The sequence below is a fragment of the Narcine bancroftii genome, chromosome 11 (genome assembly GCF_036971445.1).
Source record: "Narcine bancroftii isolate sNarBan1 chromosome 11, sNarBan1.hap1, whole genome shotgun sequence".
In the NCBI taxonomy this organism is placed as follows: domain Eukaryota; kingdom Metazoa; phylum Chordata; class Chondrichthyes; order Torpediniformes; family Narcinidae; genus Narcine; species Narcine bancroftii.
Genome location: NC_091479.1, coordinates 19812007 through 19838635, shown reverse-complemented (window position 1 = coordinate 19838635; position 26629 = coordinate 19812007). Strand labels below are relative to the sequence as shown.

General features: G+C 51.0%; 1 protein-coding gene across 2 annotated transcripts in view; it reads right to left on the bottom strand.

The window, feature by feature from the left end:
- LOC138745611 (GRAM domain-containing protein 2A-like) overlaps positions 1-26629 on the bottom strand; it is a 91652-nt gene that overhangs the window by 52936 nt on the left and 12087 nt on the right. Inside the window, exons 1-2 of one of the 2 annotated variants that reach the window (XM_069902828.1) lie at positions 2918-3143; positions 1816-1930 (exon numbers count right to left, since the gene is read on the bottom strand). In XM_069902828.1, the coding sequence (XP_069758929.1) occupies positions 1816-1930; positions 2918-3128 (326 nt within the window). In that variant the 5' untranslated portion in view covers positions 3129-3143. Of the gene's footprint in view, positions 1-1815; positions 1931-2917; positions 3144-26629 lie in introns of those variants that run through there. The other variant, XM_069902829.1, reaches the window with a different exon arrangement.

Sequence of the window (26629 nt, the reverse complement as noted above, 5' to 3'; positions counted from 1 at the left end):
GTGATGCATTGACAGCCCACGCAACCTTCCACGATGACGCAACTGTCGGATTAGCGTCAGCAGGAACGCGAACGGCCAACACAATGAGTGCATCCAAGACCAGAGGGTGCAAATTGAAAAGCAGGACGAAGAGGGCTCTAATGACATACATACAGTATGTACGTTCAGGACGTGGCTGGCAGCTGGAACTCACAGCCTGCAGATATGGCGGAGGCACTGATATGTCAAAGTGGTGTAGCCAAGATGAGCGGAATGGACTCCTGAGTTGAAACTGAACTGTAATTGTATAAACGCAATGTTCTCTTGGGGGTAGGATAGGCACTCAGCACCCCCTCCCACAGGTAAACTGTACCTGGCTTCCAGCGACAGGCTCGAGGGGTGGAAGGGCCTGTTACAGTGTCTTTAAATTTTAAAAAGCCATCATCACAGGGGGTTTGGCTGCAGCCCCACCATCCCACAGAGGGCCATGACTCCAGGCTGAGAGACCCCCAGGGGTCCATGGCTCCAGGCTGAGAGACCCCCAGGGGGCCATGGCTCCAGGCTGAGAGACCCCCAGGGGGCCATGGCTCCAGGCTGAGAGACCCCCAGGGGGCCATGGCTCCAGGCTGAGAGACCCCCAGGGGGCCATGGCTCCAGGCTGAGAGACCCCCAGGGGTCCATGGCTCCAGGCTGAGAGACCCCCAGGGGGCCATGGCTCCAGGCTGAGAGACCCCCAGGGGGCCATGGCTCCAGGCTGAGAGACCCCCAGGGGGCCATGGCTCCAGGCTGAGAGACCCCCAGGGGACCATGGCTCCAGGCTGAGAGACCCCCAGGGGGCCATGGCTCCAGGCTGAGAGACCCCCAGGGCCATGGCTCCAGGCTGAGAGACCCCCAGGGGGCCATGGCTACAGGCAAACCGCCTGTACAGGACAATTGTCCCCAAAAAGGCCCTGGCTACAGGTAGACTTGACACAAGCTTCCATCCCTGTTTTCCTCCTCAGGCCAGCAGCTCAGTGGTAACCCCCAACCCACTCACCCACCGACAGCTCCCCTGTGTGTTCCTCCGGACCCGCGTGATCACGTGCTCCTCCCGGTGGGAGGGCTGATCACGTGCTCTTCTCCAGAGGGCTGGTCACGTGCTCCTCCCTGCCACAGCGGCTCCGCAGCGGGGCAGGCAGGCAGGCAGCCGTCCGGTCGACAGAAATACCCCTTAAAGGGGCAGGGTCCGTGGGAGGTGCCGGAAACCCCGCTGCCCGACCGTCTCCCGCCGCCCAGCTTCTGCGGGATTTTTAACCCTTCGTGTGGAGACAATGTTCATTTCCACGGGAAACAAAAGTTCCCAGGAATTAAGAGAGAGCAGCCGGGCTCGTTGCCATAGAGTGGAGCCCTTGTGCAAAGCCCGGGGGCCTCACTCCAAGGTTTCTACCCATGCAAATTAATCCCCAGCTATATGTCTGGGTGCTTTCTTTATGAAACTGAGGGTGCACCCTGTCCCAGGTTGTACCGTCCCGCAGGAAGGGAGGTAACAGGTAGCAGCCCGCGTCCCGGTGCACAGCGCAGGGGGGGGGGGTGGAAAGGGTACCAGCCCGCGTCCCGTTCCACAGCGTGGGGGGGGGGGGAAGCAGCCCGCGTCCCGGTGCACAGCGCAGGGGGGGGGGGGGGTGGAAAGGGTACCAGCCCGCGTCCCGTTCCACAGCGTGGGAGGGGGGGGAAGCAGCCCGCGTCCCGTTGCACAGCGCAGGGGGAGGGGAGCAGTCCGCGTCCCGTTGCACAGCGCAGGGGGAGGGGGGTTTAGCAGCCCGCGTCCCCCCGGTGCACAGCGCAGTGGGCACTCACCTGGGGCCGCTCATCTTGCCTCGGCTCTTAAGAGCAGTCATTCCATCCTCGGCCAACGCCGGCCTCCTCCTCCACCCCGTGGCCCCAGGAGGCAGGCAGGACCCGTCAGCGAGAGCTGCAGAGAGATTGAAGGAAATTGGATCCGAGCTCGCAGCCCAACAGCGCACCCTGCTCTACCGGGGTGTGGTTGGAGAAAATATTCCAACCACCTCCCACACCCGACCGCAAGGCACCTGGAGTCATTTCTGATCGTTCATTTCCCCACCCAGGACATCAGAGGCAAACCCCTCCCCTCCCTGGAGAACATCTCCGAGGCGATCATCAAGGACCCTTTCGCAGCCCCCATCAGGAAAGAGGTCTAGATGCACCAAGACCAGGTTCAGGAACCCCTCCGCTATTCGACTCCACCTTAACGACCAGGGCGGCGCCAGCGACTGGGGTTCATACCCGGCGCTGTCCGTGAGGAGTTTGCACGTTCTCCCTCGTGCTCCGGTTTCCACCCACCCTTCAAAGATGCACTGAGATTTCTAGGTCAATTGGACGGCATGATCTCGTGGGCTGAAGGGCCTGTTACCGTGCAGGTTGTCTCAATTTAAAATTAAAACATAACAAAGTCAACCAGAGCCTCAGTTAAGGTTATTGTGGAGTTTGCACAGTCAGATTGTTTCGATTTCTTTCTTTCTTTACATTTCTCTCTTTTGTCCCCTGTCTTGACTACAGTTTTGGTGCACTACCGAACATTAGAAATTCTGCTTGGCCCTCAGAGGAGAAAGAATCTCAGGGTGATACGTGACGGCACGGGTGCGCTCTGTAAATCTGAACTTCGACAGTCTGGACCGAAAGAGCGGATGCCAGAAATGTGATTGGGTTCAAGAGAGGGTCCAGCAGAATGATCCGCAGGAAAAGGGTCTTTAAAGAAAGAGGAGAGAGATTCCTTGTTGGGACCCTCCAAAGAGGGATTTTGTACTGGATATGTAAAAGGAGGGAGTTCACTTTTAAGACTCTTCCAATAGATAGTCTCTCAAATGGGGCTGTTGAGAGAGGGAGCACCCCAGCTCGAAGTGTGGGGAGCGACTCCCGACGGGAAAGCATCGGACTGCACCTTTCCCTGATTCCGGGTTCAGCCACAGGTTAGGTCGATCTGGATCCACAAAGACGTTCTGCAATGGGTCTTGGATGGACCCTCTCTTGACCCCGATCACGTCTCTGGCACCCACTCCTAACCCTTTGGACTCCGTGTCCCGGTTTTTAGGAACGACCCACAAGCGCATCTTCTCCGTGTCCCGGTTTTTAGGAACGACCCACAAGCGCATCTTCTCCGTGTCCCGCTTTTCCAGGATTGGTTTTATACCCAACCACCAGCTGGTTCGTATTAATGTTCTTCCTGTAGGTTACCCATGTCATGAAAGGTTAAAAATAGCCAGAGAGCACAAAAAAAACTAGTCAAGAAAAAAAGAGGTGTACAAAAGAGAAATATAAACAAGAAAGAAATCTAAACAAACTGACTGTGCAAATATTCCGTAATAAATCATGTGAAAAATCAGTCCTTAAATGAGTCTGTGGTTGACTTGGTCTTTTTTTATTTAGACTGCAGCAGTCACAGGCCCACGAGGCCATGTGAAACCAATTTACACCCAAGGGACCTACAACCCCTGGCATTTTGAACGGTGGGAGGGAACTGGAACCCCCTGGGAAAACCCATGCAGACACTCTTCACGGACTGTGTGGGATTTGAACCCCCGACCCGGTCCTTGGCGCTGAAACAGCGTTGCGCTAATCGTGCTGCCCTTGGGTTTTTTTTTAATTAAATTTAGATGTACAGCTCATTTCGGCCCACGAGTCAAGGCCGCCCAATTTATACCCAGTGAACCTCCACCCACCCCTCCCTCCGGAACGTTTTTGAAGGGTGGGAAACAGGAGCCCCCAGGGATAACCCACGCAGACACGAGGGAGAACGTGCAAACTCCTCACAGACAGCGCGGTTGTGAGCAGTCTGATTCTGGAGGGGGGGCACCTGATCCCTAAACTGGGTGGTGCGAGTCTTGTGGCTGAACTCATATCTGTGGATCGGAATGAATGTCCCAAGCACAAAAATATTGCTTCCCCCTTTGACCATCTGAGGATGTGATCGTACTGGAGAGGGTGCAGAGGGGATTGGCCTGACCTGGAGGACTTCAGTTCTGGGCTGGGCTTGTTATCCCTGGAGTCTCAGGTGATCTGACAGTGTGTAATTATGGAAGGCTTAAGTCTAGTAGTAGGTAGTAGGAAGGCACACTTTTAAGGTAAAAAAGAGGAAGTTTTATTAGGGTTCTGTCAGGTAGGTTCTGTTTTTACATGTCAGGAACAAGGCTGCCTGAGGAGGTGGTGAGATCAGGTATAGTTGCAGTGTTTAAAAGGCATTTAGACAGATAGTTAAATAGACCAGGTTTAGAAGATCTGGTCCCAAAGGAAACACTGGAGATATTGAGCAGGTTTGGCAGAAATATTTCATTAAAACTTACCATTTAATGGTCCCTGACAAACTGCTCAATAATATCTGTTCAATTATAAAACAAAGAACATTACAGCCCAGTACAGACCTTTCAGCACACAATGTTTTTAAATTTATAACACGTAGATAAGCAGATTCCAGCCATTGAGATCCGTGCCACCCAATTAACCTACAACCCCCGTCCGATTTTGGAAGGTGGGAGGAAGCCAAGGCACCTGAAGGAAAACCACACAGGGAGAATGTACAGACAGTGTTGATTCCAACTTGGGTCACTGGCGCTGTGATAGGTTTGCGCTAACTACTTTATAAAGGTTTTTTTTAATGTTCCTTTACAGCGAATGATAACGCAGAATGGTTATGGCTCTGAAGAAGGTCATTTGGCCCATAGAGCCCCTCTACCAGCTCCGCAGAAGAACACTGCAGCCAAGCCCACGTCCCCCTCACACCTTCCTCAGGCTCTGGTTTGGGATGGGGAGGGATGAAATTTGAGGGAAGGTGGAAAATTGCCCCAGGTCGCGGCTCAGCAGGGTGTGTCAATGCTCGGCTACCTCCAAGGTACCACAGGACAAATTGGAAAACACAACCTTCGATCAGGTTGATCTGCAGACAACAAAAACCATAAACAAAAATTATCACAAGATAAAGGAACAGAAGTAGGCCCTGAGCTAAACGGGTCTTGCATCTAGTTCCAAATTCAGGCCTTTTCCCCATATCCCTTAATACCTTGAATAATTAGATACCTATCAATCTCCTCCTTAAACTTCCCCAATGATCAGACCTCCACATCTGTACATGGCAACGAATTCCACGACCCTCTGGCTAACGAAATTTCTCCTCACCTCTGTATTAAATGGGTACCTTCTAATTCTACGACTGCACCCTCTTGCCCCGGATTCACTCACCAAGGGAAATATGCTTTACATCATTGTCTGAATACTTTGTGATGAATACCACAGGCACTATATTTGCTTATTTGCACTATATTTCAAAGCAAAGCTCGACGATGCAATCCGCCTCACGGACCCGTCCCCTGAAACCCTCTGGGATCAGTTGAAGACTACCATACTGCAATCCACTGAAGAGGTACTGGGCTTCTCCTCCAGGAAAAACAAGGACTGGTTTGACGAAAACAGCCAGGAAATCCAGGAGCTGCTGGCAAAGAAGCGAGCTGCCCACCAGGCTCACCTTACAAAGCCGTCCTGTCCAGAGAAGAAACAAGCCTTCCGTCGCGCATGCAGCCATCTTCAGCGCAAACTCCGGGAGATCCAAAATGAGTGGTGGACTAGCCTCGCCAAACGAACCCAGCTCAGCGCAGACATTGGCGACTTCAGGGGTTTCTACGAGGCTCTAAAGGCTGTGTACGGCCCCTCACCCCAAGTCCAAAGCCCGCTGCGCAGCTCAGACGGCAAAGTCCTCCTCAGCGACAAGATCTCCATCCTCAACCGATGGTCAGAACACTTCCAATCTCTTTTCAGTGCCAACCGCTCAGTCCAAGATTCCGCCCTGCTCCAGCTCCCTCAACAGCCCCTAAGGCTAGAGCTGGATGAGGTTCCCACCCTGGATGAGACATATAAGGCAATCGAACAACTGAAAAGTGGCAAAGCAGCAGGTATGGATGGAATCCCCCCAGAAGTCTGGAAGGCTGGCGGCAAAACTCTGCATGCCAAACTGCATGAGTTTTTCAAGCTTTGTTGGGACCAAGGTAAACTGCCTCAGGATCTTCGTGATGCCACCATCATCACCCTGTACAAAAACAAAGGCGAGAAATCAGACTGCTCAAACTACAGGGGAATCACGTTGCTCTCCATTGCAGGCAAAATCTTCGCTAGGATTCTACTAAATAGAATAATACCTAGTGTCGCCGAGAATATTCTCCCAGAATCACAGTGCGGCTTTCGCGCAAACAGAGGAACTACTGACATGGTCTTTGCCCTCAGACAGCTCCAAGAAAAATGCAGAGAACAAAACAAAGGACTCTACATCACCTTTGTTGACCTCACCAAAGCCTTCGACACCGTGAGCAGGAAAGGGCTTTGGCAAATACTAGAGCGCATCGGATGTCCCCCAAAGTTCCTCAACATGATTATCCAACTGCACGAAAACAATGAGCTCTCTGAACCCTTCTCCATTAACAATGGCGTGAAGCAAGGCTGTGTTCTGGCACCAACCCTCTTTTCAATCTTCTTCAGCATGATGCTGAACCAAGCCATGAAAGACCCCAACAATGAAGACGCTGTTTACATCCGGTACCGCACGGATGGCAGTCTCTTCAATCTGAGGCGCCTGCAAGCTCACACCAAGACACAAGAGAAACTTGTCCGTGAACTACTCTTTGCAGACGATGCCGCTTTAGTTGCCCATTCAGAGCCAGCTCTTCAGCGCTTGACGTCCTGCTTTGCGGAAACTGCCAAAATGTTTGGCCTGGAAGTCAGCCTGAAGAAAACTGAGGTCCTCCATCAGCCAGCTCCCCACCATGATTACCAGCCCCCCCACATCTCCATCGGGCACACAAAACTCAAAACGGTCAACCAGTTTACCTATCTCGGCTGCACCATTTCATCAGATGCAAGGATCGACAATGAGATAGACAACAGACTCGCCAAGGCAAATAGCGCCTTTGGAAGACTACACAAAAGAGTCTGGAAAAACAACCAACTGAAAAACCTCACAAAGATAAGCGTATACAGAGCCGTTGTCATACCCACACTCCTGTTCGGCTCCGAATCATGGGTCCTCTACCGGCACCACCTACGGCTCCTAGAACGCTTCCACCAGCGTTGTCTCCGCTCCATCCTCAACATCCATTGGAGCGCTTACATCCCTAACGTCGAAGTACTCGAGATGGCAGAGGCCGACAGCATCGAGTCCACGCTGCTGAAGATCCAGCTGCGCTGGATGGGTCACGTCTCCAGAATGGAGGACCATCGCCTTCCCAAGATCGTGTTATATGGCGAGCTCTCCACTGGCCACCGTGACAGAGGTGTACCAAAGAAAAGGTACAAGGACTGCCTAAAGAAATCTCTTGGTGCCTGCCACATTGACCACCGCCAGTGGGCTGATATCGCCTCAAACCGTGCATCTTGGCGCCTCACAGTTTGGCGGGCAGCAACCTCCTTTGAAGAAGACCGCAGAGCCTACCTCACTGACAAAAGGCAAAGGAGGAAAAACCCAACACCCAACCCCAACCCACCAATTTTCCCCTGCAACCGCTGCAATCGTGTCTGCCTGTCCCGCATCGGACTTGTCAGCCACAAACGAGCCTGCAGCTGACGTGGACTTTTTACCCCCTCCATAAATCTTCGTCCGCGAAGCCAAGCCAAAGAAAGAAGATATTTACTTAGTAACAGACCCATGGAGTTATAGACAGACTCATGGAATGGGCAGGTTGATAGCAGATGGTGTTTAATGCTTGGAAGTGTTCAATTTTATATTTTTGTGGGGTGACAGAGAAGAAGCAATGAACTGTAAATGAGAAGGCAGAATTCCAAAAGGAGTAATGGAACAGGGATTTGTAGGTAAATGAGCATTGTAACTTTTTTTAGACATACAGCAGGGTAACAGGCTCTGTCAGCCCACAAGCCCGTGCCGCCCTATTGACCTACAACCCCAGTTCGTTTTGAAGGGTGGGAGGAAACCCATGCAGACACGGAGAGTCCAGACAAACTCCTTACAGACAGCATGGGATTCAAACCCCAATCCCTAACTGTGCTGCCCAGAATCATTCCATGAATGATTCCTGGAATGAAAGGATTATCATATGAGGAATGTTGGGCATCTCTTGGACCGGACTCCTCGGAGTTCAGAAGAATGAGGGGACCTCATGGAATGTTGAATGGAGTAGATGGGGCAAGGTTGTTTCCCATGGTAGGGGGAGTCTGGGTCAAGAGGACACAACGTCAGGACTGAAAGGTGCCCACTTAAAACAGGGAGTGGTGAACTGCTGGAATTTGTGACCACAGGCGGCTGTGGAGGCCAGGGTGTATTTAAGGCAGAGATTGATACCCAGCTGAATACTCAGAGTATGGGGAGGAGGCAGGGGAGAGGGGCTGAGAGGGAGAATGGATGGAATGAGCTATATCTGCTTCTATATCTTATGGTCTTATGTTGTTTGAAAATGGCAGGGCAATATATGGAACCATCGGGCTTTAGGAAACAGAAAGTAAAATAAGTAACAATGAACCTTAATAAAAACACTGGTCCAGCCACAACTGCAGGGCCATGTCTGGGTACCAGACTTTATGGAAGAGGTTTGGAGAGGATGCAGATGAAATCTACCAGAAATGGTCCCTGGGATAGGAGACGAGTTCTGCAGAGAGAGTGGAGGATCTGAGGTCATTCTTGGAATGGAGGAGGAGGTTGGAGATGGTCTCTAGACATAACAGAGATAAACCACTCCATGGAGGGAGGGTCAAGTGACGGCAATTGGCAAAGAACAAGGTGGCACAAACACAGCTGGCAGGGTTTTGAATGCACCAGGATGGGGACAAATCCAAACAACTCTGTGAAAGAACTTTGGAGGGGAACAGGGAGACAGGGTGGGTGTGGGTTTAGCTGAGTTGCTCCAACATAGAGGCAGTGGAGATTCTATGGCCCCAATGCCCTCCTTTGTGTTACTGCAACCATTCAGTGGTCTCACCCATCAGAAATCCAAAGTAAAACATCACTGAACAAACAATATTGAGTATCCCTTAACAATTCTGCAGGTACACCACTGAAAGCATCCTGTCAGGGGGCTTCACTGCGTGGGACCGGAACTGGTCTGCTCAAGAGTCCAAGAAACTACAGAGGATGGTGATTGTAGCGCAGGCAATCGTGCACACAAACGCATACACAGGAACACACATGTATGCATGCACACATGCATGTGCACACACACAGACACCCATGTACACACACAATCCTATACACACATACAAATGCACACACTCTCACAGACACACATCACACACACACATGCACGCATACATACACTCATTCGTGCATGCACACACACAAACACCCCTCCCCTCCATCTATACCTCCCGCTGCCAACATATTAAAATATATAGAGCAGTCAACATATTAATTCTGCTCTCTCACTTTCTGAACTTGCACTCTGTGCCAGATGTGGATGGGGGGGGGGGGGGGGGGTGGATAGAGACTGGGTGCAGGGCAGTGGGACTTACAGAATAATAAACCACCGTGCAGACACCGTGATGAAGTGCGGCACGGTTATAGTAGCCGCTTTCAGGTGGCCAGAATTCCCCAATGTAAAGCCAAAATTCCTGAAGGCAGCTGTCGGGAGGCCACCTGAAAGCAGAGAACCCTGATCCGAGGAGTACTTACCCAACCCTCCTCGGGTAGGTGCATTTCTCCGCTTCGGAGCGCTCCTCTCCCCCCCCCAGGCACCTGAAAGCGGGCGGGACGAAGGCCGTTTGCTCTGCGGCGCCTCTCCCCGCTGCGGGCCAGAACAGCGCTGCCACCTGAACATCGCCCACACCCGCACCCGGCTCTCCTTCTCCCGGCTACTGCACCAGCGACCCCAGTTCGAATCCCGCGCTGCCCGTGAGGAGTTTGCACACTCTCCGGGGGGGAGAGGGCTCCAGTTTCCTCCCACCCTCCAAAAACCGAAAGGAGGTTGTAGGTCAATTGGGCAGCACGGGCTGGTGGGCCGAAAGGACTGTAGGTCTCAATTTTTAAAAAAAATAGATATAATTAAATTTAAAAGCACGTTGCTGGAGAAACTATGTAGCAAAGATAGATACATCACCAATAGTTTGATTCTATATCTTTATCTTTGCTACATTGTTTGACCTGCTGAGTTTCTCTAGCGACTTGCAGAAAAGATCGTACGGACTAGAAGGGCCGAGCGGTCTGTGAAGTTCGAACTGCCCCCCAGTTAAACACACGCATTGGCCACCACCGTGTCAGACCGGGTTAAGCTCGGTCTTTGTCCCCCTTCCCCGTGGCCGCGCAGACACCGGGAGTCAAGCGCCAGCCCAGCCCTTGCGAACAGCTCTCCTTACCCGTTCAGTCGGCCACACCCCCCCTCCCCCCCCCCCAATTCCAAGGCCGTCGGCAGCGTCTGGTCGCCGGGCTGCCTATCGCCACGGAGCTGCCTCCAGTGGGTCCGCAGGCAGGGCTTCCTCCCTCCCACTGCCCTGACTGGCGCACGGGCAACGTGGCACTGCCCCCTGCTCTCTCCTCCTCCCCCACCCCACGCTCTCAAATCGTCCCCAGGGTGAGGGAGGGTGGCAGAATCGAGGGGGGGGGAGGAGAATGATGGGACAAGAAAATAATCTGCTGGGGGGGAGAGTGGGAGCAAAATCCCAACACTCCAGTTGGTCAACCTTCTACAGCAACTCTAGCCAGAGCCTCCGAGGCGCCTCTCCTGCGGCTGTCCCTTTTAGATAGACAGCGCGGCGCTTTCAGGGCTGCCAGCTGAATGACCATTCCACAGGGCTGCATCCGCTTGGCTGAGAACGCGCCTGAAAGAGGCTCAAGGAGATGAGGGTGGGCTTCAGGAGGACCAGGAACGACCCCCCCCCCCTCCACAACACATCTTTACGCCCTTCCATGCCAGGCCTCCACCGGCCGGCTACGAGCGCGGCGGGAAAACCGAGCAGCCCTAAAAGGCTGCGCCTCGTAGTGGCCTCCGACGGATGCGGGGCCCTGGCACCGCTCGCCGAGTCGATGCCCATCCGTATGCGCCGACGCGGAGAGAGCCCTACAGTGGATCATGGCGGCCCCAGACGGAGCAGGCAGTTGTGATGTTTCCGGCCGGGCTTCATATCCAGGAGGAGACCCTCAGTAAGGCCGTTGATCCCATTGAAACCCCGATGTCCACAAGGTGCGAGAATCATATCTGTGAGATACATGCAGAAGTTGCGGGGAAGCAGGCGGTAATTTCAGGTGGCAAGGCGGTCCGAGCGTCGGCGCTGCAGACGGAGGCGAATGCTGCTTGTTGACCAAATAGCTCTGGTTACAAAGAGGACCTTCTGCAGATTAGACAGTGTGGAATGTTATGGCACGTTGGTGGCAGGGGGTCGGGGCATGGCACGAGGGGAACCATAGAGCTGTGGGTACGGGTGCTGAGGGGGCAGGCCACATTCTCGAATCGAGTGACCACATTCTGGATAATGGCGGACTGCTTGTCCATTGCAGCGCCGAGTTCACGCAGCGCAGATGACAACCCAGACGCTACCTGTGCCTGCGTAGGCAACTTCCACCCAGTGGGCTGCATCCTCCTCTGCCCTCAGATCGACAGGCATTGTTCACCCCCGATTCAGCTGCGTCTCAGCGTGCAGGCAAACCCTCTCCCCGTCCTCCTTGTCCAGCGCGCAGCCGATCCCTCTCTCCGTCCTGCTTGTCCAGTGCGAAGCCGATCCCTCTCTCCGTCCTCCACGTCCAGCGTGAAGCCGATCCCTCTCTCCGTCCTCCTTGTGCAACGCGCAGTCGATCCCTCTCTCCCTCCTTCATGTCCAGCACACAGACGATCCCTCCATGTCCAGCGTGAAGCCGATCCCTCTCTCTGTCCACCTTGTCCAGCGCGCAGACGATCCCTATCTCCGTCCTTGTCCAGCGCTCAGCCGATCCTACTCTCCGTCCTCCTTGTCCAGCATGCAGCCGATCCCTCTCTCTGTCCTCCTTGTCCAGCGTGCAGACGATCCCTCTCTCCGTCCTCCATGTCCAGCGCGCAGCCGATCCCTCTCTCCGTCCTCCTTGTGCAGCGTGCACATGATCCCTCTCTCCGTCCTCCATGTCCAGCGCGCAGACGATCCCTCCATGTCCAGCGTGAAGCCGACCCCTCTCTCCGTCCATCTTGTCCAGCGCGCAGACGATCCCTCTCTCCATCCTCCTTGTCCAGCGTGCAGCCGATCCCTCTCTCTGTCCTCCTTGTCCAGCATGCAGCCGATCCCTCTCTCCGTCCTCCATGTCCAGCCACATCATCATGTTCTCCAACTCCTTTGATAGATCCAGACTTTCCATCAACCTCCGACGCGTATCTCGGCTGGGGTATTGTGGGACATATTAAGGGGATCAGCAGTAGAATTGTGTGCTTTTTGACACATAAAGCCACCATCTCCTCAGGTGACAGTCCCTCCTTGCCCCTGCCATTGGCAGTGATTTCTGCGACCATGTCATTGCTTCCAGAGATGACCATATCCGCACCAGTAGCACTGTCTGCTGTGACCTGCCCCTCCTTCGCCGGTGTGTCTCCCACAGCAGCACTGTTGGTTGACGCCTGAGACGACTCGGAGATGAGCACTGGGGAAGCAGGGCTCTAATGCACTGACCACGTTCAGCTAGTCCCCCAGATCTTGTGGCATTGATCGAGGCACAGCCCGTCGAACCGTATGCTGCCACTCTCCTGTTGTGATCTAGCACAGCCTGGATCTTCTCCTCAGGCTCTTAAGCTTGGTAACTACCTGGTCTTTACTGTGGCTGTGACAACGTGCTGTAAGCGCATTGGCCAGTCGTTCAAAGGTTGGGCTCTCCCTTACTGTCCCTGTGAGCATCCTTTCCTGAGATGTGACGTCGAGAAGCAGTCTAATCTCCGCATCTCCCCCATTAGAAGTAATTATTTCCTCACTGCTATTCCTAACTAGGAACGTACCTGCAATGCCTTCCTGCCATGCACACCATCGGCCTTCCAAGAATCCCACTCCTGCGTCTCAGGCTGATGACATCATTGCGATGTCGTCAACCCAGCTCGAACCAGCCGCAACACGAAAGGCAGTGGAACATGGTGCTCCGCAGAATACCCTTCTCTGAGAGGGATTCCCTGAGCATCTCAGAGCTGGCCACGGCGCATTCATAGAGGTAAGCCTCCCGACGCAAGGGTGGAGAATCTCCACATTTACACTTGGGCTTTTTCATTGCATGAAAGGACCTAATAACTCCGTGGTAGAGAGAGTGGAGACCACTTAGTTCCTTGGAGTACACTTAACTAATGACACCTCGTGGACACTCAACACCTCCACACTTGTCAGAAAGCAGCATTTCCTGGGAAGACTGTCGTGGGCGAGGCTACCGGCCACCATCATGTCAACCTTCTACAGGAGCTCCATGAAGAGCGTCCTGGCCGTCTGCAACACAGTCGGGTACATTCGCTGCAAAGAAATGGATCAGAGGTCAATGCAGAGGACCATAAGAGTGACAGAGAGGATCACTGGAGTCTCCCTCCCCCCACACCAACATGATCTACCAGGATCGTTGTCTGAAGAGGGCATGCCAAATCATTGAGGACCCCTTCCACCCTGCGCTCAGCATCTTTTGGCTGCTCCCATCTGGAAGAGATACAGGAGGATCAGAGCTAGCACCACCAGGCTGAGGATCAGCTTCTTCGCTCGGGCAGTGAGAACGCTGAACAACCAAAGGATCTGCTCACACTCACCCTCCAAGGTTCTATATTTGTATAGATGAAATACTTGTCCTGCACATTTATTGATTTGCCCTGAGGACCGGAGAACGCTGGTTCATTGGGTTATACTTGTACAATCAGATGACAATAAACTTGACGAAGAAACATTCAAACCGTCCCACTCCCTCAACCTCATATGGGGACAATTTGGGAGACAGTGAGAGGGAACGATTGTGTATTCAGTCAGCCAAGGGTTTCAATCAGACAAGCTTAAAGAAGGTCCTCTCAAACTATAAGCAGAACACCTCCAGAAATACTAGGTGATCGAACACTCTCGCCCATTGCTACATCAGGGGATTGAACACTCTCGCCCATTGCTACATCAGGGGATTGAACACTCTCACCCACTGCTACACCAGGGGATTGAACACTCTCGCCCGCTGCTACACCTGGGGATCGAACACCCTCGCCCGCTGCTACACCTGGGGATCGAACACCCTCGCCCGCTGCTACACCAGGGGATTGAACACTCTCGCCCACTGCTACACCAGGGGATTGAACACTCTCGCCCACTGCTCCACCAGGGGATCGAACAACCTTGCGCACTGCTGCACTAGGGGATCAAACACCCTCGCCCACTGCTCCACCAGGGGATCGAACACTCTCGCCCACTGCTACACCAGGGGATCGAACACTCTCGCCCACTGCTCCACCAGGGGATCAAACACTCTCGCCCACTGCTACACCAGGGGATCGAACACTCTCACCCACTGCTACACCGGGGGACTCCTGACTGTCTGACATCAGTGGACGAGCTGCCACCTTTCTATTTTCTCAGGCCCGCGAACCCCTCTCAGGAAACTACAGATGTTGGAGAATGAGAGCAACACACATCCTTGCTGGGGGCCACGCACCATCCCCAGGGACCTACAGGAACCTCTGCTGCCTACTGGTTTCCATGGATACTGCGTGACCGACTCCGTTCCTCTCATCAAGAGGGTTGGTCGTTGACATATTGTTCCGTTTCTATTTTAGGAGTTAAAAGTCTGAGAAATTTGCTGTTTGTTTTGTCTATTTCAGGATTTTTAAGCTGACCTGTGTGATCCTGTGTCATGAGAGGATGAGCTGGGTTTTTTTAGAGCATTCTGGCACAGCTCAGGCCCTTCAGTTCATGATGCTGTGCCATCCTATGTCCACAACAATCTAACCCTTCAGGCTCTCTTGATTCCGGAGGTGAGGGGGTTGGCCTATGAGGAGAGATGGAGTCAACTGGGGCTGTCCTCGCTGAAATTTAGAAGAATGAGAGGGGATCTGATAGAAATGTGTCCAATTATTTTTTTCCATTGGTAGGGGAGACCAGAACTCAGGGACACAGCTTCAAGATTCAGGGTCATGGATTTCGGATGTTGACAAGGAGGATCTGATTTTCCCAGCGGATGGAATTCACCGCCCATTGAAGCAAATATATTTAAGAGAAGGTTGTTAGACTTTTACATCGGAGGAGAATTAAGGGGGAAAGACAGGTAGGTGGAGATGAGCCTATCACCAGATCAGCTGAGGCAGAACAGGCACGATGGGCCAAATGGCCGACTCCTGCTTATGTTCACATTTTAACCCTCAATTTTTCTTACATCCAGGTTCCGATCAGAGTTTCTTGAATGCTCCCCTTGTACCAGTCACCAGGGGGAAATACTGAAGAGGTTTCCCACTGCTGTCTTCAGTGGCAGTGGTGGGTCACCCCGGCCACTGATCCGCAGATTCATCTGCCACAACCACAAATTCCAAACTGCAGAATCTGCCTGTGAAAAGCCACCCACCACCTGCCACCCATGGCTTCATGTGACCCTGTCTGGGAGGCTGAACAGGTTGGAAGGAGCGCCTCACACCCCCTTTTGCTTTAACTGACGGAAACAAAAAGTACATTACTTCAAAGAATCAGGAAGCAGTGACCAAAATTCTTTGTAAAGAGATACATTGGAACATTTAGTGGCAACTGGAAATCTGGAGGGTAAGAGGCAGAAAATGAAAACGAGAGCTGGATTAACATTGTGGTTTGGAACAGGGAAGGCAACCACCTCAATTCGGAGGGAGCCACATGAACGAATACTCTCGGAACGGCAAGGCTCCTGAACGGAACTGATTGTCCCAGCCTCCATCTCCACCCAGCACTGTTTCAGACACAGATATCCACGATGTCAAAACAGTGCCCCCCACCCTCACCTCATGCAGATGTCCTTGGGCAAGAACATCACTCACCCCCTTTACTGGCTGGTGTGATTGATGAGAAAGCCAATTCTGTCTCAGTCCGGAACAAATCATTTCCTCCTCCCTCTGCCACCCAGCTCTCTCGATTTGCACATCTTGAGTGCTCACCATGTGGGTCAGGGGATGAGAGCACGAGAAATAGGGGCAGGGGTTGGCCATTCAGCCCATCGAGCCTGCTCCACCACTCAATGTGATCGTGGCTGGTCACCTTCCTGCCATTTCCCCAGATCCCTTAATTCCCTGATTCCGTAAACATCTATCCAACCTTGTCTTAAATATATTCCCTGAGGTCACCTCTACTGCATCCATGGGGCACTGAATTCCTCCAGCATTTTACTATAATCGCAGCTTCACTGTTTGTTGGAACGAGCGTCTGATGTGTCTAATTTAGATGTGTTGCATTGTCCATGATCCCTGTCACAAAGACCACTGCTTGTTAATAGATCCTGTCCAGGACTTGAACCTGTCAAAACTATCATCCCCATCACATCTTGCCAGCTGGTGCCAAGACCTGCAGCCCCCCCACCCCCATGATGGGACGCCAGATGCTGACGGCTCTCCGACTGCCCGCAGGAACACACGCCAGGCCCCCACTGCGCAGCTCTGCTCTTCGGTGAGACACTAAACTGGTGGGATCGAAAAGCTCCCATGGTCAGTTAGGAGGAACTTGGAAGCAATCGTTCTGACCTTGAGCAGAAAAGCAATCACCAGGTCATAAAACCATAAGACTCTACCACCCATCCTGTTATTCTGCCTCGTCCCCCTTGACAAGAACCCAGACCATTCCCCTCCCATCCACCTACCTGTTCAAATTATTTTTAAATGTCAAATTGAGCCCACGTTCACCACTTCAGCTCGCAGCTCATTCCACACCCTCCCCCCACCAATCTCTGTGTATGAAGATCCCCCTTCCCTTGTGTTCCCTTTAAACCTTTTCCCTTTTTCATCTCAGAGATTGATGGGCATTTGATTAGTCAGGGCATCAAGGGTTACGGGGAGTGGGGAGATGGATCAGCTCATGATAGAGTGGTGGAGCAGAATTGATGGGCTGATTGGCCTACTTCTGCTTCCGTACCTTGTGAACATCAGCTGCGAACTTTTTTTTTGGAGAGTGAGCAGACTCGAAGGCCAGGCAGACAACTCCTGCTCCCTGCCTTCTACCCCGGGGAGGCAGAATTCCCCTGCCTCATTCACCACTGACACCGTGAGCAGGAATTCTCCTTCCCCTTGCTGAAGGACGTCAGAGGAGATGGAGAGATGGAATTGGGGAGGCGGCCAAGTTGGCCATGGCTAGAGAGAAGCAGAGATAACTCTTCAGATCAGTGACTCATCAACAACATTGCCCGATCTCTCTCTCTCTCTCTCTCTCTCTCTCTCTCTCTCTCTCTCTCTCTCTCTCTCTCTCTCTCTCTCTCTCTCTCCTCTCCAAAACTGGTCCCAACAAAATGAGATATCCAATCATCTCCTGACTCTCCGGTGCCAACATTAACCCTCAGTACCAGCACAGCATTGATGCTTCCACTCGCCAAAGGTGCCTTTGTTCTCCAGGGCAACGTCTCCCCTTGTTCTAGGCCAGTGGTTCTCAACCTTTTTCTTTCCACTCACATCCCACCTTAAGCAATCCTTTACTAATCACAGAGCCTCGATGGCATAGGGAATACTTAAAGTGGGATGTGAGTGGGAAGAAAAAAGTTGAGAACCACTGAACTCGAGTAAAACAGGAAAATCTGCAGACCCCGTGGATGAGGTAAAACCACGTTGCTGGAGAAACTCAGCAGGTCAAACAGCGTCCTTTATGTGGCAAAGATAATGAAATAGAACCAGGCCTGAGCCCTTTGTCAAGGTCTGGGCAAAATGTCACAGGCGCCCAAACAAAATGGTGGTGGAGGGTGAGGGGCAGGGGGAGGAACACGGTCCCACAGGCAGGAGGTAATAGGTGGATAAGGGAGGTAGGGCAGACCAGCAAACTGGGTGGGGGGGGGGGGATGGCGGGGAATGGAGAGGGAAGGGGGGTGGAGAGCTGAAAAGGAGAGAGATAGAGAAGAGAGGGAGATCGGGGAGTGGGCTCGCAGACACCGGAAAAGTTGATGTTCGTACCCAGAGAGAACATAAGGGGAACTGCTCCTCTGATTTACTGGTGGACTTTTTTTTATATATATACAGCATGGTAATTGTACAAAGCATTGGTGAGGCCAAATTTGGAGTACTGTGTGCAGTTTTGGTCACCAAATTATAGGAAGGATATAAACAAAATAGGGAGAGAGCAGAGAAGGTTCACGAGAATGTTGACAGGACGTCAGGGTTTGGACCTCCAGGATTGTAATCTCGGGGCTGCTACCTGTGCTGTGCGTGGGTGGGGGGCAAAAATAATAAAATCAGGAGGTTAAATGTGTGGCTGGAGGAATGGTGCAGAGTGCAGGGATTCAGGTTCATTGACCATTGGGATCTCTTCTGGGGAAGACAAGACCTCCACAGGAGGGATGGTTTACACCTGAATGCAACGGGGGCCAATATACTGGCAGTTAGGTTTAATAATGCTGTCGGATTTGATTTAAACTAATTTGGCAGGGAGAAGGGAACAGGACTGATAGGGAAGCAGATAGGAGAGTGAATATAGGGGTGGTTCTGTTAGACGGTGAAACAATAAGGAAAAAGGGAACTAAAAGTGATAGGAGAGTAGGGGCAAGTGCATCGAGAACAAAGGTGGAGGGAGAAAGGAGATATGGTATCAAGGTATTGTGTATGAATGCACGGAGTGTAAGGAATAAAATGGATGAGCTTGAGGCGCAAATGGCAATGGGAGGCTATGACATTGTCGGAGTAACGGAGACATAGCTGCGGGAAGGGCAGGATTGTGAAATAAATGTTCCCGGGTACACGTCCTATAGAAAAGAGAGAAAGTTAGGAAGAGGAGGTGGGGTAGCTCTGTTGGTAAGAAATGAAATTCAGGCGTTTGAAAGGAAAGACATTGAAACAGGTGGGGTAGAGTTTGTTTGGATAGAATTAAGAAATTGTAAAGGCTTGAGGGCCAATATGGGGGTCATTTACAGGCCTCCGAAAAGTAGTTCAGATATCGGTAGAAGTATAAATCAGGAATTAAGAGTGGCATGTCAAAGTGGTAGCAATACAGTAGTTATGGGGGACTTCAACATGAAGGTGGACTGGGATAATCAGACGGGGGCAGGAACACAAGAGAGTGAGTTTATTGAATGTCTACGAGATACTTTCTTGGAGCAGCTAGTGGAGGAACCTACCAGGGGGAAGTCGATTCTGGACTTGGTGCTGTGCAGCGACGCAGAGTTAATAAGTGACCTCGATGTAGGGGAGCCATTAGGGAATAGTGACCATGGTATGGTTACTTTTGAGCTGCAGTTAGAAAGGGAAAAAGAAAGGAAGTCGGAAGCATCTGTACTGCAGTTAAATAAAGGGGATTATGCAGCTATGAGGGAGGAGCTAGCCAAAATAAAATGGAAAGATACACTAGCTGGGAGGACAACTGGAGGTTTCACAGGATTCAGGACAAATTTATTCCAAAGTGGAGGAAAGGCTCTAGGAGATGCAAATGGCAGCCGTGGCTAACTAATGAAATCAAGTGCCATATCAAATCCAAAGGGAGTAAGTATAAGATAGCGAAGTGGAGTGGGAAGTTAGAGGATTGGGAAACCTTCGAAGAGCATCAGAAGGTAACTAAGAAAGTCATAAGAGAGGGGAAAATGAAGTACGAGAGGAAATTAGCAAATAATATAATGGAGGATAGCAAAAGCTTTTTTAAATATGTGAAGAGGAAGAAATTGGTTCGGTCTAAAATTGGTCCATTAAGAATGGAAAAGGGTGGAATTATTACCGGAAACAAGGAGATGGCTGAGGAATTTAACAAATACTTTGCAACTGTCTTCACTAAGGAGGATATAGGTTATGATCAGTTAGGGGGTAGTGGTCATGCGGTATCAAGAGACTTGGGGAACTTTCCTGGGGAAGTAGGGGATCTAATGGATATCCGGATCCAGAAGCAGGAGGTTGTGAGTAAATTGTTGGGACTGAGGGCTGATAAATCCCCAGGGCCTGATGGGCTGCATCCCAGGGTGCTTAAAGAAGTTGCTATGGAAATTGTGGAGGCACTAGTCGACATCTTCCAAAGTTCCATAGATTCGGGGGAGGTCCCTGAGGATTGGAGAGTGGCTGATGTGGTGCCGATTTTTAAGAAGGGAGGGAGGAAGAAAACGGGAAATTATAGACCGGTCAGCCTGACGTCAGTGGTGGGGAAGATATTGGAGTCCATCATAAAAGAAGTAATAGCAGAACACTTAGGCAGAAATAATAGTATAAGGGCTAGTCAGCATGGATTCCTTAAGGGTAAGTCATGCTTGACTAACCTTCTGGAATTTTTCGAGGATGTGACAAAGAGGGTGGACTTGGGAGAGCCTGTGGATGTAGTGTATTTGGACTTCCAGAAAGCCTTTGATAAGGTACCGCACGGGAGACTAGTGGGCAAGATCAGGGAGCATGGTGTTGGAGGTAAGGTGCTGACATGGATAGGAAATTGGTTAAGAAATAGGAAACAAAGGGTTGGGGTAAGCGGGTCTTTTTCAGGATGGCAGGATGTGACGAGTGGAGTGCTGCAGGGATCGGTATTGGGTCCTCAGTTGTTTGTAATTTATGTAAATGATTTGGATGAGGGGATTATTAATAACGAGCAAATTTGCAGATGACACGAAACTAGGTGGCGGTGTGGGGTGTGAGGAGGATGTCAGGAAAATGCAGAGGGACTTGGACAGGTTGGGGGAGTGGGCAGCTGAATGGAAGATGATGTTCAATGTAAGCAAATGTGAGGTTATCCATTTTGGGGGCAATAATAGGAAAGCTGAGTATTATTTAAATGGAGACAAGCTAGGGAGTGGGGAGGTGCAAATGGATCTGGGTGTACTTGTTCACCGATCACTGAAGGCTAACATGCAGGTTCAGAAAGCTGTGAAGAAGGCAAATGGCATGTTGGCTTTCATAAAGAGGGGATTGGAGTATAGGAACAGAGACGCCCTTCTGCAGTTGTACAGGGCCCTGGTGAGACCCCACCTGGAGTATTGTGTCCAGTTCTGGTCTCCAATTTTGAGGAAGGACATACTAGGTATAGAGGGTGTGCAGCGCAGATTTACAAGGTTAGTTCCAGGGATGGCGGGGTTGACATATGCTGAAAGGCTAGAAAAACTGGACTTGTATCCGATGGAGTTTAGAAGGATGAGGGGGGACATGATTGAGGTATACAAAATCATCAGGGGGATAGACAGGGTGAAGTCGGATTACTTGTTCCCAATGATGGGGGAGACGAGGACTAGAGGGCATAGTTTAAGAATACAGCGTAGGCCCTTTAGGACAGAGATGAGAAAACATTTTTTTACCCAGAGAAGTGTGAATCTGTGGAATGCTCTGCCACAGAGGGTGGTAGAGGCAGATTCGCTGATTATGTTCAAAAGAGAGTTAGATAAGACTCTAGTGGGCAAAGGAATTAAGGGTTATGGGGATAAGGCTGGAAAGGGGTACTGATGGTAGTGATCAGCCATGATCTGTAAAATGGCGGTGCTGGCTCGATGGGCCGAAGGGCCTACTCCAGCTCCTATTGTCTATTGAAAGGTTGAGCAGCCTGGGGCTTTTTTCTCTGGAACGTAGAAGATTGAGGGGGGATTTGATGGAGGTGTTCAAGATTTTAAAATGGACAGAGAGAGTCAACATAGATAGGCTTTTTCAATTAAGAGTGAGGGATATTCAAACCAGAGGCCATGGTTTGAGATTGAAGGGGGGATATTATAAGGGGAACATGAGAGGAAATTTCTTCACGCAAAGGGTGGTTGGGATGTGGAATAAGCTTCCGGAGCAGGTGGTTGAAGCAGGGACGTTATTTACATTTAAGGAGAGACTGGATAATTACATGAAGGGGAGAGGATTGGAGGGGTATGGACCAGGTACTGGTCAGTGGGACTAGGAACATAGGAACATCAGAAGTAGGAACAGGAGTAGGCCAAAAATGGCCCATCGAGCCTGCTCTGCCATTCAATACAATCATGGTTGATCTAATTTATGACCTAACTCCACCTACCTGCCTTCTCCCCATATCCCCTAATTCCTCTATCATGTAAAAATTTATCTAACTGAATTTTAAATATGTTTAATGAGGCAGCCTCAACCACTTCCCTGGTGAGAGAATTCCAAACACTCACTACTCTCTGGGAAAAACTATTTTTCCTCATCTCTGACCTAAATCTACTCCCCCAAATCTTGAGACTGTGTCCTCTCGTTTTAGTTTCCCTGGCCAGCTCAAAAAACCTTCCTACATCTATCTTATCCATACCCTTCATAATCCTATATGTTTCTATAAGATCTCCTCTCATTCTTCTAAACTCGAGCGAATACAATCCTAGACGATTTAATCTTTCATCATAAGTCAACCCCTTCATCCCAGGGATCAACCTAGTAAATCTCCTCTGGACCGTCTCCAAAGCCAGTATATCCTTCCTCCAATATGGAGACCAGAAGTGGACACAGTACTCCAGGTGCGGTCTCACCAGTACCTTATACAGTTGCAACATTACCTCCCTACTCCTGAATTCAATTCCTCTAGCGATGAAGGCCAACATTCCATTTGCCTTCTTAATAACCTGCTGCACCTGCAACCTAACTTTTTGCGATTCATGCACAAGCCCTCCCAAGTCCCTCTGCCCAACAGCATGCTGTAGTTTTTCACCCTTTAAATAATATTCATCTCTTTTATTTTTCTTGCCAAAGTGGATAACCTCACACTTACTAACATTGTACTCCATCTGCCAGACCTTTGCCCACTCATCCAGCTTAACTCTATCCCTCCGCAGACTCTCCACATCCTCATTACAATTTGCTCTTCCACTCAATTTGGTGTCATCCGCAAACTTGGCTACACCACATTTTGTCCCCACCTCCAAGTCATCAATGTAAATGATGAACAGTTGTGGGCCTAACACCGACCCCTGCGGCACCCCATTTACCACTCTCTGCCAACCTGAAAATCTCCCATTTATTCCGACTCTCTGCCTCCTGTCAGACAACCAATTTCATCTTTAATGACTGCTTCAAGCATTTTTCCAACTACAGACGTCAAGCTAATTGGCTGATAATTTCCAGTCTTCTGCCTACATCCCTTCTTAAAAAGTGGCGTGACATTTGCTGTCTTCCAGTCTGCCGGTACCTGCCTACATCCCTTCTTAAAAAGTGGCGTGACATTTGCTGTCTTCCAGTCTGCTGGGACCTGCCCAGAATCCAAGGAATTTTGGTATATGACCACCAATGCATCAACTATAACTTCTGCCATTTCCTTCAGAACCCTTGGATGCATAGGAGGGTGGGGATTTGTTCCGGCATGAACTAGTAGGGCCAAATTGGCCTGTTCTGTGCTGCATATGGTTATATAGTTAATGGGCCATTTCAGCCCACGAATCCGTGCCGCCCAATTCTTCTTTGGCTTGGCTTCGCGGACGAAGATTTATGGAGGGGGGGGGTGCGGAACAATGAGTCTGTAAATACTGGGGACCTGGAGCACTGGAGGAACTCAGCGGCACAAGAACTGGAGGTCATCTGACCCATCAAGCCTGCTTCCCCCATTTGCTAGGATCATGGGCTGGGCTCACCCCCACCTACCCTTTTCCCCCTACCCCCAATCCCCCTGCAGTGTTTCGGGCCTCCAGCCTTTCTCCAGACGGACCCAAGAATACCTGGAGGGCGCGGGCCCCAAAACGCCGACGATCTATTGCTTTCCACGGGTGGACTGCTGAGTTCCCCCAGAACTTTTGTTAATGGGTTTATTGTCACACACATTGTACGTACGCACTGAAATTCCGACTTGCTGCAGGCCAAAAGGCACATGTAAAGAAAAGCTACAAGAGTAAACTGTTTGAATAAAATTAAAAGAGTCAATAAATGAATAAGATAGATAACGCTCGACTCACTTGACCCCTAAGGGAAGGGGATGAGTCAGCGTACAGGATGGAGGTTGGAAACTTGGCCGAATGGTGCGCCAACAACAACCTCGCACTCGACGCCATCAAAACGAAGGAGCTGATTGTTGACTTCAGGAAAGGAGTTTACATTTATTTACATGTCGAGCACAGTTTTTTTTTGCATTTCCAATAAGTGGTAATTCTGGCTTGCCCGCAGGAAAAAGAATCTCAGGGTTGTATGTGACGTCATGTATGTTCTCTGACAATAAATCTAAAATCTAAATATTCCTAGTGCACAGATGCTGGCAACACTTTGCAAGATTCAAGACCCCCTTTAGTGTCATGTAATAGTACAGAACATGTAATATTACACAAAATTACCTTCTCCCTGACATAAGTTAACATGAGTGTCGCCCGATGGCCCTGACAGGTAAGAGAGAAAGAGATGCATGGATTGAGAGTCCATGGATTCGTCTCCAGTGGCCCGTCATGTTCGGCCAATGCTTGGTGTTGGGGCTGCTTCCAACCAGAGATCATTGCAGCACAGAAAACAGGCCCCTTCGGCCCTTCTAGTCTGTGCCGAACCATTTCATTGGCCTCGTCTCAATGGGGTTGAAAAGGATAGTAAACCAGCCATGATGGAACGTTGGGGAGAGCTTGATGGGCTGAATGGCCTAAAACTACTCCTGTGTCGTGTGAATATGAAATCCACCCAGAAATAGATCATCCTTTGGCAATCCACTCATCCACAACCCACCCACTAATAACCCACCAGTGCCCACATGCCCAGTGACAACATATCCAGTGCCCACTCAACCAGTGCCCACATGCCCAGTGACAACATATCCAGTGCCCATTCAACCAGTGCCCACATGCCCAGTGACAACACACCCAGTGCCTGGGGTTGCCTGGGGTGGTGGTGGAGGCCGGTTCAATTAAAAGTCTCTCAGACAGACAAGGGGATGTGAAAACCATAGAGGGTTGTGAGTTAGATTGGGGGCCGCCACGTTCCACATCCTATGTCGTTTATCCCAGACTCCATCCTCCCACCCACAACCCTCTTGTCCCCTCCCCCACCCACAACTTAAAATATGAGTCATTTCTATTTTCTTTGTTCTGATAAAAGATCATTGCCTGAACGTTAAATTTACTTCTCTCTCCACAGCTGCTGTCAAACCTGCCAAGTATTTCCAGCTCTGTACACTTGCCCCTCACAACGTTGCATTGTCACGAAGGTCACAGAGCATGGCACTGGGTTCTTCAGCCCATTAAGTCTGTGGTAACCCTTCACCCTATGTTACCTAGCTGCAGGGTGCAGCATTCTCCAGTCTTGTGGCCGGTGTGTGATTGGGAGTGGGGGGTGCGCGTCGTGCCACCCCAGCCTTCCATCCCACCAGACACTGGTTCAGAGTGGGCTTCCAACAGTTGGATGGGCCTGACCTTTGGTAGTCGAGGGCCTGCCTTCCTTCAACACGGCACGGTTAGCACAACGTCTTTACAGCGCCAGTGATCAGAACCAGACTGGGGGGGGGGTTTGAATCCCGTGCTGTCCATAAGGAGTTTGTACGTTCTCCCTGTGTCTGTGGTTTTCTCCGGGGGGTTCCGGTTTCCTCCCACCGTTCAAATTGTTGGTTAATTGGGTGTAAATTGGGCGGCACGGACTCGTGGGCCGAAATGGCCTGTATGTCTAAAAATTAACTGATTCTATTCACCCCCTTCTACTTCCCCATTCCACCTACCAATGGACAGGAGTCTTGAGCAGGATGGTGATCTGCTCACGATGCCTGCCCCGAGGACAGCCCTCCTTGTCATGACAATGAACTCCAAGTCTTTGGGACCATTCCCCCCAGCCTCTCTCGTGTAGGGTCATGCTCACCCACGGCAAAGGCCACTGCCCAGTCTTGATTCTGAGAGCACTTCCTGCTGCTCCCATGTCACTGGTCAGTGGAGAACATAAGAAACAGGAGCAGGGGTCAGCCGTCTGGCCCGTCGAGCCTGCTGCACCATTCAATGACACCATGGCTGATCTGATGATCGCCTCATCTCTACCTCTTCCCCATATCCCTTAATTCCCCCAGTATCCATCCAACCTTGTCTTAAATATATTCACTGAGGTTGCCTCCACTGCTTCAATGGGCAGTGAATTCCAAAGATTCCCCATCCTCTGGGACAAGCATTTCCTCCTCATCTCCATCCTAAATCCACTCCCCTGAATCTTGAGGCTATGTCCCCTCATTCTGGTCTCCCCCACCAATGGAAATAACTTACCTACCTCTATCTTATCCCTGCCTTTCATAATTTTATATGTTTCTATTAGATCCCCTCTCATTCTTCTAAATTCCAGCGAGTACAGTCCCAGACGACTCAATTTCTCAAATTACAAATTACGGAGGTACAGTTCGTGGACGTTCCTTCCTTAATGTGGACCTTGAGTGGCACCTGCTACCTTGTCTTCAAGCCACAATCCTGACCCAAGCAGCTCTCTGTCCCATAATCTTAGTCACTCTGCAGACTATGCATTCCCTGTCATTGTTTGTATGAATCACAGCTTGATAGCTGAGGGCATTGGGATAAGACGGAATGATAGTTTGGCACAGGCCAGCACGGATAGTGTCGCGGTTAGCACCACGCTGTTACAGCGCCAGCGATCGGGACCGGGGTTCGAATCCCGCGCCATCTGTAAGGAGTTTGTACACTCTCCCGGCCCCTGTCTGGGTTTTCCCTGTGGCCTTTGGTTTCCTCCCACCAGGGGTACAG